The sequence below is a fragment of the Festucalex cinctus genome, chromosome 3, assembly GCF_051991245.1.
Source record: "Festucalex cinctus isolate MCC-2025b chromosome 3, RoL_Fcin_1.0, whole genome shotgun sequence".
Lineage (NCBI taxonomy): Eukaryota > Metazoa > Chordata > Actinopteri > Syngnathiformes > Syngnathidae > Festucalex > Festucalex cinctus.
In genome coordinates this window covers 7,182,362-7,198,062 of record NC_135413.1, presented here as the reverse complement: position 1 = coordinate 7,198,062, position 15,701 = coordinate 7,182,362, and the positions used below count along the sequence as shown (strand labels likewise).

The window sequence follows — 15,701 nt, the reverse complement described above, 5'->3', positions numbered from 1 at the left end:
CACAACATCCAGAGCCTTTAGGAACTCCGGGCGGCTCTCATCCACCCCTGGGGACCTGCCACCGAGGAGCTTTCCAACCACCTCAGTGACTGAGTGGGTTTGGGGATTGCCACCACGATAGGCACCGAGCACCTTACGGCCACAGCTCCGATCAGCCGCCTCAGCAATGTAGGCGCGAAACATGGTGCACTCAGACTCAATGTCATCCGCCTACCCAGGGACAAGGGAGAACCTCTGCCGGAGGAGGGTGCTGAAACTCTTTCTGACAGAGGATTCTGCCAGACATTCCCAGCAGACCCTCACAATATGTTTGGGTTTGCCTGGTCGGATCGGCATCTTCCCCCACCATCGGAGCCAACACACCACCAGGTGGTGATCAGTTGACAGCTCCGCCCCTCTCTTCACCAGTGTCCAACACATGGGGCCGCAAATCTGCAGAAAGAGAAAGACGTGATTTGAATTTCATATTTAAGGCATCTGGTTGGGAAAAATAACAGTTTGGCGTTTTGCGAGTGTTGCTTTGATGTTTTAACCCTCACAACCACAAAGCCGATCATCGAATTACAGCCTAGGATGTCCTGGTGCCAAGTGCAGGTTTGTGTTTGAACATGGTGTTCGTTATGGACAATCATGACGAGCACAGAAGTCAAATAACAGAACATCATTCGGCTTCTGATCGGGCAGGCCGTTCCTCCCAATCACGCCCCTCCATGTCTCACTGTCATTGCCCACGTGAGCGTTGAAGTCCATCAGCAGAACGAGGGAGTCCCCATAGCGAGCCCTCTCCCAGTACACCCTCCAAGAACTTTAAAAACAGTGGGTACTCTGAGCTGCTGTTTAGTGCATAAGCACAAACAACAGTCAGGACCCGTCCCCACGCCTGAAGGCGGAGGGAGGCTACTCTCTCGTATACCCGGGTGAACCCAACGTACAGGCGACAAGCCAGGGGGCAATAAGTACACGTGCTCTGCACCTCTCACCATGGGCAACTCCAGAGTGGATGAGGGTTCAACCCCTCTCGAGAGGATTGGTACCAGAACCCAAGCAAGACGTGTCTGGAGGCGAGCCTGACTATATCTAGTCGGAACTTATCGGCCTTGCACGCCATTTTGGGCTCCTTCCTCACCAGAGAGGTGACATTCCATGTCCTCAGAGCGCGCTTCAGTAGCCGGGGGTCGGGCCGATAATAAAATTAACAAAGTTTTAAATTGATCCCTTATCCGCCGTGAGATTTTTTTAAAAGGCCGATGCCGATATTGGTCAAAATGACAAATATCTGCGGCGATAATTGGCCCGGCCAATAATCGGTCTATCCCAAGTTTAGAGCCCTGATTTACTTTCTCTGTTTTGTTTTTAAGTTCAGATTCTGTATTTGTCCTTTGGCAAGACCTCAGATTAATAGTTGTGTGGCCAGCCAAGTGGGTCAGACTTGGAGGCACATTGCTTCAGTAAATATGTGCCGGACTCTGTGTTCCGCCTCACATGCTTCCTAATGATTTATCCAAGGTTAATGTGAGTATCAAGAAGCTCTTTGAACGTCCTCCCTCCCTATCCTCCCTTCCTGTGTGTTTAAAGGGTTGACTGGTTCCTAAACGATCAAAGTGCCATTTAAGACTCACACTTTAAACATTGGCAGTCTTTGCTGTATTCAAGCATTTGGTTGTCACTTTTTCACAATTTGTAATGTATCTGCAAAAGGACAAGAGGTAATTTTGTGAGCCATTTACACAACACTGTTTTACACTGTATATGGCAATGTAAAACAAGAAAAACTTCAAAAGGGAAACAAAGGAAGCTTATCAATCATATTTTTGGTGTAATTCATCTGGCTTCTCATTCCCCATTTAATGAGAAAAGCTGTGAGCTTTATGTCACATGCGCCAACTCAATTTATTTTCTTATTTCAGGGATCCGTATGGGAAGTCTGGGTTTATTCCTGCAGTGTGCTACCTCAACCTTCTTCTCGATGATAATGAGTCGTATGGTTCACCGTTTTGGGTCACGCTGGGTTTACCTGAGCAGCATGGTGAGCTTCACAGTGTCTGCTTTGGTCATCTGCCTGTCGAAAAGCGTGGTCCTCGTTACAACCATGGCCGCCCTCACTGGCTATGCATATGCTGCGCTGCAGACATTGCCCTATACCCTCACTTGCCTCTACCACAAGGAGAAGAAGGTAAGCATTATGTATTTTTTCATGGTGGTTGGGGGAGTGGGGGTGTCAGACAGCAGTTAAACCGTGTCTCGTCCCACTTCAGGTGTACATGCCAAAAAGGAAAACCAAAAACACACGTAAGAATGGTTTTACAACTACCAGAGACTATTTGACTCCAGCGGAAGAGGAGAGCTTACTAAATAACATGGCTGGCCCCTCCTTTGGAAATGCCTTCCTCAGCCAGGACATTTACTACTCCGCTCCCCTCAACCAGAACGGCTCAGCTCACAGCTCCCCCGGCCCCGAGCAGGAGGAGCTGGAGTCAGGATATGAAGATCGCGGCGTGGGCTTGGACTTTGCCATCTTAGACAGCACCTTCCTCCTCTCTCAGGTTATCCCCACCCTCCTCATGGGCACCATTGTTCAATTCGCACAGTCAGTCACCACCTATATGGCCTGCTCCGTAATATTAGGCATTGTCGCCATCTATTTGGCCAATCATATTGTCTTTGACCAAAAGGATCTCAAAGGTTGCGACTCGCATGGAAAACCTATGGGAAAGATTGTGGAATAATGCTGGTGTTCATATTGTATCCCAGGAGGCCTTGCTCTATTTTTGTTCGTGTGCACCTTATCAAAAGTGTGCCATTATGAGGCAGTGTGGAAAGGAGTGAATACGCCATCAGGGACATGCCGCTAGCTTAATTAGCCACAATTTTGCTCATTTGATGAAGAGTGATTACGTCATCAGGGACATGCCGCTAGCTTAAAGCCACACATTTTACTCATTTAATGGAGAGTTTTCCTTCTTCCACAACTTCATTTACAATTTATTCAATTCTCTTTTATATACAGGGTATAACAATAACAGTTTGCTTGGTACAATAACGCAAGGTGACACCAACTGTAAAAATAGTTGCCTTGCTCCTTCACTCACCAGACACACATGCTACATGTTTATACTTCACAGAAGTGAGAAAAAGCTGAAAGGTGATTGTCACGTCCATTGAGGGCCACTTCAATCAACAAGTATGGGAATGCTACCATAATGTTTAACATATCACTAGCACAAATCAACGTCCCCGCTGCTCGCACATAAAGAGGAAGTCAAGCCAGAAAATGTCTTTATGTTCTATGCAGCCACACTAGTCTATCTAAACATGGCATTCTTATGAATATTGTATGAATTTGTACTAAGCAGCAAAATCCACCCGTTTTTATCCATCTGTGAGGGTGGCCATTTTGCCACATTCTGTGGACTGTAAATGACATCACAGTTGCTCAGGGGTTAGGCAACGACCAATCACAGCTCACCTGTTTTCTGAAGCTGAGCTGTGATTGGTTGTTACTTGAGGCCTGAGCAACTGTGATGTAATTTTCAGTCAACAGCAAGTGGCAAAATGGCCGCCCCCTGAGATGGATAAACAAGGGTGAATGTTGCTGCTTAACGCACATTCCACTAACACAATACAGCATTGACTCCCGCTTTTAATTAAGCCTGGCTTTATGATACTAGGGAGATTTCATACAGTTATTGTTGACCTTCCCACTATCTCACGAGGATATATTATACTGTATCTTCAAGTTATATTGATGTTTGTCACTCCGGTTTAGTGTCAACTGTGTCGACAAAACCCTTTCTCAGAAACGAAATTGATGCCACAGAGGCACACTAACATTTGTGTCCACATTTGCATTTTACGTGAATCCATTAGGGAACAAAAAGTGTCTATTTAAAATTATAATGTTATAGTAGATTAATTCCTATCCTTATAGGAGTGTCTCATCAGTAGTGGTTCAAGAGGTAGTTCATTAGAACTGGACGATAGACTACTTCTGAGGGTGTGAAAGTGGACTGCTCTCTATGATCAGGACAAACATCTCAGGTTAGCACTTTGTTGTAGTGCCCTCTTCTGTTCAATGCCACTGATGTTCCCAGCTACACCTTCATGTTTCCACATAATTATGCCCCTTGACAATCTACGACTCCCACATGGGCGCTATTACATAGTGACTCGCTCAATGACATTCACACATTTCACCCATTGCCAAAAGACCAAATCATTTATTCACTTAAGTTCAACCATTTGGGTACTGAAGATGACAGTAGGGACTGTGGAAGGCCAGCCTGTCGGTGTAATGTGTGAGCGTGTGCGGTCACGTGTATGTGGTCACACTCAATAGTCCATTTGGTGCAATCACCAGGCTGTTTCATTTGCGCACTGTAGATCTGTGTTTATTTTACTTAAGCAGGTACATACAGTCCTTAGATGCCTGACGTGTTAAAATAATCTGTATTTTTTAACACATGAATAGTTTCGTCCCAGAACCTAAACAAAAAACATCATCTAGCAGTAGCACAATTGTCAAAAAAGTGCCTGTATTTTTCTGCCTTTTGTATATACATATGTATTTATTTATAATGCTTTTATTGAAAGAAAAAAAAAGTTGTTGTTTTTTTTAAAGATATTGACCTTTGGCGTTTGCTTTAGATGCAAAGATGAGGGCTATTTCTGTGAAAATCATAAATTATTTGTATAGTAATGCAACCATCCTCAGTCCTAACTTATTTTAACATGAAAACTTGCCCTGTAGCGTCTTTTTGTTTTTCTTTGCCACGCTGTTACATCTTGTTACATTTAGTCAGCACTGCTTTTATTACCACTAGAAGTCTCTTATATTCTTTTTTTAAGTAAATATTTTTTTTTTAAATTAATAACTATACAGTCCCCTCCAAAAGTATTGGAACAGAAAGGTCAATTCCTTTGTTTTTGTTGTTATATTGAAGTTATTTGGGTTTAAGATCAAAAGATGAACATGAGACGGAGTTGAGAATTGCAGCTTTTGTTCCATGGTATTTACATCTAGATGTGTTAACCAACTCAGGACCTTTTGTTTGAAGCCAACCACTTTTCAAGCGAGTTGAAATAAATACTGGAATTCTGCACTTTTGCCTCATATCGGATTGGAGTTGACCTTGCCATTGCAATACTTTTGGAGGGGACTGTATTTCAACCAACTGTCTTGTTGGATTTTTAAAGCCAGTGTAAAGTGCCAATTTCAGACTCTTGAATTTTGATAAATTTGTTTTTATTAACCATTTGCCACATATTACTGATTGTTGTCATTGATGCATGCAGCCGTGACAGAACGTTTTTCATCCGTCAGATTACGCTGTATTAAATATGTGATCTCCAAACAGCTTTTTTATAAACAATATAAAACATAAAATGGCTGGCAAGTTTTAATGATTTTTTTTTCTTATCAAATATTGAAGTATGATGATATGTGACACGTGAGCATTTTGTTTGGGACAAATTGCATTCTGTTTCAGGACATGCTTCAAACAAATACTATTATTGCTTTAAAATGGACCCCCCCCAAAAAAAGACATCTTTTTTGGATACTACTTCAAAATCATTAATTGATTGTTTATCTAACATCTGTCCCTATTACAAGTTACTGATTGGACTGAGGCCTCCTTCCAAATTTCATTTCCCTGAAGCTGTGGAGAAAACTATCTTGGTAATGGTGCCATCCCTCGGAGATCCCAAGAAGTGACTGTTTAGCGCAGCCCACCGCTGTGGCCTCACTGACACATGGCCATGCAGCTGTTGACATTATCTGTTACATGGAAAAAGACGATAGGCTTTCGTGTCGCCGGGAATGGCATGTGGACTATGTGCGCCGTTCCATGTCAGGTCTCCGCTTTGCTCTTACATATGTACCATGGGAAACATGCTGAGATCATAATGTGTTACTGTAGAGCTCATGCTGCAATGGACAACTGGGTGGCGGGATTTAGTGTTTTAACTCGAATGGAGGACTTAAACCTTGAAACAGGGTGGTGTGGATCGGTGTTTCCCAGCCTTTATTTGAGCCGAGGCATATAACTTAATTGATGTAAGAAAAAAATGTGTCCCAGAGGTTTATTTCCATCTAGTGGAAGAGCATTTAATTGTTCTGTCACTATACATCATTGGGATAGATTGTGAACAGACTAATTGAATTTAGGCGATTTCACACGGCACACTTTGTGATCTCCCGGTTGGGAATCACAGTTTAACCATGTCATCCATAGATTTGTTTGCTAAAGTTATTGAAGGGTGTAGCAGAAAAAGTGGCACCGTAGGAGCGCTGTCATTGCTCTCCAGTGACAAGTGGGACTGTTTTTACACCTTCTTTCTAAATAAGGAAACAGCCTGACAGACATATGACCACCGACCCAATTTGGGTGCTGCCCTGAGGGCCCGCTCAAGTCCCCCACCCCACCACCCCCACCCTCTTACTGGGCCAGCTATGACAAAACATTGAAGGCGCTTTCCTGCTGCCATCAGGGTTATCTCTGCCTTGCATTGGGAGTCAGAAGATCCAGGGAGGATGCGTGGCCCCGAGCCGGCCTGAGAGGGGGGGGCTTTCATTTCTTTCTTTCTTTCTTTCTTTTTTTTTTTTTTTTTTTTTTTTTTTTTGCGCTGCATGGCGGATTATTTCTTGCAACTCTTCTTCTTTTTGGTCGAGGAGCAGGAGAGAGAGCAAGTGCGTGTGTGTAGGGGGGAGAGAGAGAGGCGTGGAGGTAGGAGCTGCAAAACATGGTAATCACCAGCAGCAGCACCAGCACCATCACCTCCAGCGTCTCCTCTCCTCCTCTGCACCGGGGCTTGCGTTTCATGCCCTGCACAGCTCCAGAAATAACCCTCAGCCAGCATGCCGAAGGGAGAAAAACAAGAAGAGCGGTATTTTTAGGCTCATTAATTTGGACCACGTGGTCTGAAGGTAAACCGGATGGCCGGAGCTCACAGGCTCCTCGTCAGTATGTCCTGCGAGGCCGGCACGCCGCACTGGACGCTGACCGCGGCGGTTCTCCTCAGCCTCCTGCTGGGCATGGTGTCGGCGTACCCGCTCCCCAGCGGCCGGACGAATGGCACCTTGCTGCTGGAGAAGCGCTGGGAGACGCTCTTCTCTCGCTCCGTGCTGGGGATCTCCGGGGAGAAGCCCGAGCTCAACTGGGAGAGTGACTACCTGCTGGGCATCAAGAGAGTGCGGAGGCTCTACTGCAACGTGGGCATCGGCTTCCACCTCCAGATCCTCCCCGACGGCAGGATCAACGGTGTCCACCACGAGAACCAGTACAGTGAGTTCTTCCGTGTCATTTGCATGATCGTGTGTCATCTCGGTGGGGGGCGCAAAGACAATTCTATTAAAAAGCAAACAGCGCCGAGCGATCGCCCCCCTCCGGCCCCCTCCCCTTTCCTCCCCTCCTCTCCTTTGCTCGTCCTCTCCTCTCTTCTCCTCTGCCTCCCCTCCTCCCCGAGCATGACATGAATGTATGGACGCTTTTAGACACAACTTATTTTTACGCTGCGGGCCAGCTAGGGCGGGCCGCTCAGCACGACCACGCAAATGGTGCAATCCTGCCACACGTACACACACACACACGCAAATAAATAAATAAATGCGCTGGCATGTGATCGGATGTGAAGGATGCAGAACAAAGAGTCGTCACGCTGCAAGGTTACACCCATAGGCGCAGAGAAGTGGACACAATGCATGCTCGATCCGAATCATAAATTATTCTCTGTTTAAAAAAGGAAAAAGGCCCCCGGCCGGCCGTCGCGCTCTCTCAAATTATTTGTGATTTCAGGTCTCATTGAGATCTCCACGGTGGAGAGAGGAGTGGTGAGCCTGTACGGAGTCAAGAGTGACTTGTATGTCGCCATGAACAGACGAGGGAGGTTATATGGGACGGTAGGTGTGCACCTCACTTTTCTTCTATAAGGGCTGCTGATGAATGTACATGAGCCAGTAGGGTTGACACATTCCAAATATTTGACACCGGCAACTTTTCAACTGGGCCCACTTACCAAGAAGTCAAATGAAAATGAAGACATTGATCTATATTGCATCTGTCCTCTCATGTCTCCTGACAAAAACTCAAGTGTCAAGTTCGGGCCCTGTACATGGTGATTACACTTTAATACAATCAAGTTAACCATCTATTCATTAATAGCCCATCTGATTTTAACCAGAGGTGGGATACGCCCAAGACTGGTCAACAGCTAATCACAGGGTACATTACATTATTACACAAAAGGGGTAATAAAAAGTGTCTTTGAACTATACTGTAATCTGCATGTGTTTTAAATATATGGGAGGAAATCTGCACAGTAAGGCCACAGCTGTAATTCAAACCCCCCAACCTCAGAACTGTGAGACAGATGTGCGAATGTTGCATAATAAATAATCAATAAAACCATAATAATATAGAGGTATGCTGATTGGAGCGTCCTCAAAAAATGACTAGCTTTGTTATACTTTGTAGTTATTGAGCTCAATGTAAATTGTGTTTTTGAAGGGGATCTGACAGAAGTGATTTAAGGGTCAGGATTTATTTTTTTGAACAGCTGATGACCACCTACAAAACTGTTAACAGCAATATTTTATAGGTGTCACGCCATAACTATGAGCTATAATTACAATTTTATAAGTAGGTCCTATAAAGCCACAGTTCATGAGGTGGTCACTTACTGACCACTTGAAATATTACAACCGACTCATCCAGAGAAAGGACTCTTTACGGCTAAATCTCTTTTACACCACCATTTGTGTTTTATTTTATTTTTTTGATGGAAAGATCAATCAATCTCACGTGTGCAATGTCTTAAGTATGATTTACATTTTCTTTACATAACATTCACTTGTCAAAAACTGTAATTGTTTTACAATGAAACAATTTGTGAGATGAGCAACTCACGATTAATAAAATGTCAAAACAATAAAATTATCAAAATGAGCTTTGAAGAAGTCAAATACCTTCTTCTGGTGCCTATTCTTTTTTTTTTTAATTCTCAATCTTTAAATACTAATTGTTTTGGCTGCTGTGCCCCCACCCAAGTACCACCAAAAAGCAAAAACAAATGCTCTGGGTGTAAGGTGTGGAATGCATTGGTCATGAAATGTTTGTTCTTTTTTTCCCTGTAATTTTCTTTCTTGGAATGTTTTTGTTGGTTATTCCAGTGGATGTGTGGTTAACACGTCTGCCTCATAGTTCTGAGTTTGGGCTTGAACTCTCTGCTCCAGCCTTCCTGTGTTGAGTTCTTGTCATGTTTGCGAGGGTTTCCTCCAGCTTCTCTTAATTTGTCCTGACTCTTGCTCACCTTCAACCTAATGAGGACAAGCACTGTCACAAATGGATGGATTGATATTTTCTGGTTTTATCATTAAAAGTGTGGATGAATGGATTTTGGTTGATTTCTCAGCTGTGTAAACTCAGATGCATTCAACCGGAGCTGTTATTGTGCAACAGTGTGTATTTCACTAATGTAATGGTCACACAATATAGCAAACACTTAACCTTCGTGTCCTTTGAACATATTGTTTGGATGTGCTCAAAGGTACTTGACTTGAGTAGTAGAGATTTGTGAGCATGTCAGCAGTAACCTTGATGTCATTGGCGCTGCAATGACAATGACATGTGTTCCCGTTAGTGGCCGCCGCTTGGCTTGTGGGCCGACATCCTTGACAGGCAGAATGTATCTCCTCTCGAGTGATGACGTGTTAGCTTGCCACTGTGCTGATGATCTGATAAGAGATTGAATTTAGCCACATGGGTTTTGATGGAGGCAGCCGGTTTGCCTGCTGCATAACGCCATGTTGGCTTGTCAGCACTGCAGAAGTGACGTTGTATTGCCTTCTTTACATGGTGGCTGGTGTTTTGTTGACTACTGAGGGACTTGAAATATTCTTTTTCATGTATACGTTCTTTATGTTCTATTTTAGGGAGCTACTTTAATGAAAAGCCATAAAATGTGCAGTTTTGAATACGATCACTGCTAGTTGTAGCCACTTCACTTAATGTAATGAATTAAAGGGGCTGTCACCGCCCCCCCCCCCCCCCCCATAAAAAAAATAAAAATAAAAACATTCTGTTACACATGCCTTACTTGCCTAATGATGATTAATATTGTTGAATGAAGCAGCAAAATCCACCCATTTCTATCCTCAGTGGGCGGCCATTTTGTCACATCATGACTCAGGTAATGAGTAATTGACCTTTCGCAAACTCCGCCCCCCAAACGAGCATTGACCAATCACACATTAAGCAACCGTTGCTATGTAAGCATAGTCCGTCACGCTTTACTCAGCTCTCGATGACGTCCATAGTCTGATTGATTTTATTTGATGGCTTACGAGACCGCTAACCACCATCAAACTTTACGGAATAAGAGTGACAACAATTTACAAGCTCCGGACCTCCAAAATGATGAAGCGGTGTGCCTACGGAGTATGTAAATCGGACTGTGCTAAGGTAAGACTATGCTAACTCTATCGGGCTAACTAGCTAGCTGTAGTGTAGTTTGCTTTTGGGGCAATAACAAAACGATATCAAAGAAAAGAACGTGTGCTACAGCCGTCCCGCTAGAAATGCTTGATCCGGGGGCCACAGTGAAATAAAGGCATATCGGTGACCCAAGTCGGGCGTGCCATCCATCCCATAAAATCGACTTTGTTGCCCCCCCCCCCCCCCCCCCCCTTTTACCACGTATATATATATATTACTAGAATGCCATTGCCATCTAAGTTAAGTTTGTTCAGTCAGTGGTTAATGTTAGTTTAATGTCTTCTGTTAGCTTTTGCAGTTGTCTAAATGTTGCGAGCGAACGTTAACACAAAGCTTCGTCAATTTTGGAAAACTTAGCGTCCTAATAAGTGCCCCAAGCTTATCTTCATGTTTTCATTTTTCATGCAGCATTTTGTGAACGGACACCCGTCTCCGGAGTATCCCAACCTTGTGCTTGCTGTACAAGTGTTGAACCAGACAAGGGAGCAGCTCGAAGGCTAACCTTAACTAAATCCATGGCTAGGGTGATTTTTTTTATGATGGACAAAGAATAACAATGACTGATCTGATGCTTTCAAAGACAAAAAAAACCCACTGTTTAGCTAGCTATAAACACCGAAGTTTAGCTAACTTGCTGACCTAACAGTAATCCTCATATTTTAACAATACTAGACTAATATAAGTAAGAAAACTTACCCGGCAGTACAAGAGCACGACTGGTCCATAATGCTGTGCTGGTTGCATCTGAAGTATAGGTCATGGGGTTTTCTCAGATTTAGCGTGCGTCCTGTATGTTTCCCCTTCGCTGGCTAATTTAATATTATGACTATAACCCTCCACTGCATATTGTAAACCTTTTTGCCTCGATCTGGAGGATATTGCACTGGTATTGCTCCAAAAGAAATCACTAATACACGCCGGTGTAAGTCTTCCCGTCACGGCTTGTGCTGTCGGAGTCACCAAGCTTGACGGACTAGCAACAGTAACTAAGGGGGGCGGAGCTTATGCGAAAGGTCAATTAAAGCTCAGCTTGTGAACATCACATGGCCAAACTCGGAAAACAGGTGAGCCGTGAATGGTCGTTACTGTAATGTAAAATGGCCAACCTCCTTACATGGATACAGAAAGGTAGATTTTGCTGCTTTCTTCATTTTCCAAAAAGGGAATATTAAGAGGAATACTATTTTTAGATTAGTGGTGCATAGAATATATTATTGTAAAGAACAAGAACATTTTTGGGTCGACTTCCCCTTGAAGTTGATAAGTAAATCCATCCAAAGGGTGCGGTTCAGGGATGAAACCTATATCATGTCTATATTGTGGCACAAATTTTGACTACATTTAACCAAATGTAACATATAATAAGCAATATTAACTGTTCAATATTTGAACACGTTATCTTTGATTTTCAAAACTGGCTATCGTCATCCTCTGAGAGGTTCAGGGATGAAAGTTCATGAAACCTATATCATGTCTATATTTTATCTCCACCTTATTATTATTATTATTATTATTATTGTTATTATTATTAGATCCCTTAAGACCCAAACGGTAAAACGGTAAACGGTTTGTTTACTTTGCGGGCTATTTCCTGGTTTATGTAGGATGACTTATAGGACGGTTAAACAATTCCATTGTAAACAAGGAAAATGTGAAATGAAATGCCTTTATGTGCATTTTTATCTAGATTTACACCCGGATGTAATATGTTCTTGCTGATCACACCTGTTTTGTGTAAACCTATTAGCAAACACACTAAACACTGGCAAAACGATATTTGATCAAATTAATAACTCTTCCCCTGATGCCTTCACCTGAATGCCTTTTAATGTGTACATCAAAATTATTGATGACTTATTTGTTACGACTGGACATATGCTGCAGTCGAGGAAGGTTGGAAGTAGGGATGTCCCGATCACACTTTTTTTGGACCTGAGTCCGAGTCTCTTCATTTTAAGATCGGCCGATTCAGAGTCGTGATCCGATACCTCTGCTTTTTATTTTTATTTTTTAAACAAAACACCCCAACACCTTTTATATGGTGATTGGGGCATTAAAACCCCCTTTTTGGTACATGTATTAGTTACTGAAATGACTATTATTAACCAGTATATTAAATTTTCACAAAAGCTTTATTTTTGATCACCTACTGTAGCCGTTTTAACCTCTTCAGACCCATAAATGGTTGCAGTGGACATGAAATATTCAGTGTCTAAACCAATAAAACGCATAATTTGGATTATGTCAGCACTTGTGGTTCATGATTGGATCTTAACTAATCAATCACAATCGCAATTTCATTTGCATGATGTTCATGTTAAAAATGTTGCATATAAGCTTGTTACATGTTACAGCCAAATTATCCTGGCATCCACTATATCCTACAGTAACAACTAAAAACATGAGATACCCCCCCCCCCCCCCCCCCACAAAAAAAAATAAATAAAAATAAAATAAAAAATTCCATGGTGTTCTTCACTCATTTCTCCCAATAACGTGTAAATGGTTTTTTTTTTAATGTTGGAAGTGTCCCAAAGACATATTTATACGTTTTTGTTGTTGTTGTTTTTTATGCTAGAGCATACAGAAGGCTTTGATGCAGCCTCTCAGCTGCAAAGAACGGTTGCAGAAATGGTAGTTATTACACAAACGGCCAGCAGGTGGCAGCAGAACAAAGGAGATCAACCAGGGCCATCTAGAAAAAAAAGCTAAATTATTTACAATTTTAAATAGATTTGTGAAAACTGATGAAACTTAGCTCTCTTCTAATGCTAATTGCTGCAAAACGGAAACAGATAGAAACATACTTTTTTTTCCTGATGAAAGAAGAGACTTTAATCTTTTGGTAGGTTCCATGCTTTTATAGCAATTGAATACAATATTCTGTGGGCCTTGCAAAATCAGTCAAAATCCAGTAAAACAGCCGGGAGCTAACAGAACTGCTTCTGTGAAAATGGCTGGAAGTGAATGAGTTAAGTGAGTCAAATCAGCAAAAAAATAATAATAATAAAATAAAAAAAAAAAGAATTGCCCAGCAGAAAAAAAATAAAAAAATAAACGGAGGTCTGAAGAGGCTACAGCGTGAAACAAAGCTAACTTCACAACAAACAAAAGGCTGCATTTGAAGAGCAAGAAAGCAAAATGTATTTACTCTTACCTTATCCTTACTGGTCTGGACTTGCACCAAGCTAGACTGCCCGCCCGGGAGGGATTTAGCAACCCGTCGAAGGACGTCGGGCCCCTCCTGATTCGGTGCTAGGCTCGGCTAGGCTAAGCATCGGGGTCTCTCCGACTCTACTGCAGAGTCCCGGTGGATGCCTCCGCTGGATCCACGAGGAGCAAATGAAACGTTTGCTACCGGATCCGCGAGGAGGACCCGGACCATGTTCAAAGTCGCCAGCGCCTGATAGCGGCGGGGCTGCCTGGCAGTGAAGTGCAGCGCATAGCAGCGAAGCGTGCAACGCATCTACTCTACACCACACAAAGTGCTCACTTTGCACAAAGTTCTAGCAAGTTCCACTTTACACATTAAAGATGATAATGACTTATCATCTACTTCCAAATACATCGGCGCTGTTTCATTGTTTAGCCTCGCCGCTCAATGGCATTATGCAATAATGTAAATAGCGTCACTGTAGTAAAGTGACACGATGCCGCAAGCTAAAGCTCTGTGGAAAAAATGAAGTCCCACTCTGCCACCGGGCAACTCTAGATCTAATAAAAAGTTTGTTTTTATATATATATATATATATATATATATATATATATATATATATATATATATATATATATATATATATATATATATATATATATATATATATATATTAGGGTTGTCACAAGAACCGATACTTCGGTGCCAAGTCGATGCCAAGATTCTGAAAATGTGACAATACTGCCTTTTATACAATACCCGAAGTACCGTTGGTATCGAAGCGGGATATCTGGCCGCGTCTTTTGTGTTGTTTTGGGGGTGTTTATTTATTTTATTATTATTATTATTATTATTATTATTATTATTATTATTATCCCACACACACTGACTCACACAACTTTACATCGTGTAAACTGGGTGGATATGAGCGCTTATCTGGCAACCCACGTTACGTTTAATGACGTCACGTGACTACCCTCCCGCTGCTCCCAGTGCGTGTGTGTGTGTTCTTGTACATACTACATTGTGAGGACCAAAATACGTCTTTATCCAACAGAATGAGGACATTTTTGTGAAGTGAGGACATTTTGGCCGGTCCTCACTTCTCAAGACCTCTTTTTGTAAGGTCAAGACTTGGTTTTAGAGTTTAGGTTTGAATTGGGTTATGGTTGGGTTTAGGGTAAGGGTTAGGGTTAGGCAATCATTTTTGATGGTTGGGGTTAGGGTAAGGGTCTAGGAAATGCATTATGTCAATGGATGTCCTCACAAAGATATATGTACAAGGATGTGTGTGTGTGTGTGTGTGTGTGTGTGTGTGTGGGTGGGTGGGGGTGTGTGTGGTGTGTGTGTGTGTGGGTGTGTGTGTGTGTGTGTGTGTGTGTGGTGTGTAAGGCTACGTGCTGCAACTGGTTGGTAAATAAGCACAGTATGAGATTTTTATTTTTTAATGCTACATGCTCTGTGATGCATTTTACATTATTTTAGTGTTGAGTACTTATTGTTTATTTATTGAACATATAAACATAACATATAAACATAAACAAGTAGCAAATAATAATTTAAAGAAGAAACTCATAGCAATTATTTGTGATGTTTACATGTCCAAAGGGAGTAGGAAGAAGTTAAAAACTTATCTAGTCCTACTCCTTATTCTTTGTATCTTTTAACTTTTTTCATTATTGAATACAGTAAATTAATACATTACAATAAACGAATTTGTAATCCTGCTCATGTAGACAATTATACTTTAACATACGTACATTTGTTAGTAGCGTATGTACATTAATTTCTTCGGCATACACAATAATACATCCTCATACTCATATACAATTTTCATTACACTTTCATTACAATAATGCTCTTGAACTTTACTTTTAAACATTTTTTTTAAACTCAACAATTGACTTGCATCTTTTCAAGTCATTACCAAAATGATTCCACAAATTAACACCTCTTACAAAAACACACCTTTGCTTAATATTTGTTCTTATTTTGATTTATTTTTATTTTTTTATCTATTTTTTTGTAGACACTTGTACCCCTTATGTCATATAAGG

The 15,701-nt window shown here is 42.0% G+C and overlaps 2 protein-coding genes across 5 annotated transcripts in view; both read left to right on the top strand.

Annotated features, from left to right (window-relative positions):
• Positions 1-3,435, top strand: part of LOC144015522 (solute carrier family 45 member 3) — a 70,403-nt gene extending 66,968 nt beyond the window's left edge. For all 4 annotated transcript variants that reach the window (XM_077515577.1, XM_077515579.1, XM_077515580.1 and 1 more), the window contains 2 exons: positions 1,908-2,173; positions 2,256-3,435. In XM_077515577.1, coding sequence (XP_077371703.1) covers positions 1,908-2,173; positions 2,256-2,726 — 737 coding nt within the window. In that variant the 3' untranslated portion in view covers positions 2,727-3,435. The remainder of the gene's footprint in view (positions 1-1,907; positions 2,174-2,255) is intronic.
• A 3,183-nt stretch (positions 3,436-6,618) lies between these two features.
• LOC144015521 (fibroblast growth factor 6-like) overlaps positions 6,619-15,701 on the top strand; it is a 17,565-nt gene continuing 8,482 nt past the window's right edge. Inside the window, exons 1-2 of the mRNA XM_077515576.1 lie at positions 6,619-7,283; positions 7,794-7,897. Coding sequence (XP_077371702.1) covers positions 6,935-7,283; positions 7,794-7,897 — 453 coding nt within the window. The 5' untranslated portion in view covers positions 6,619-6,934. The remainder of the gene's footprint in view (positions 7,284-7,793; positions 7,898-15,701) is intronic.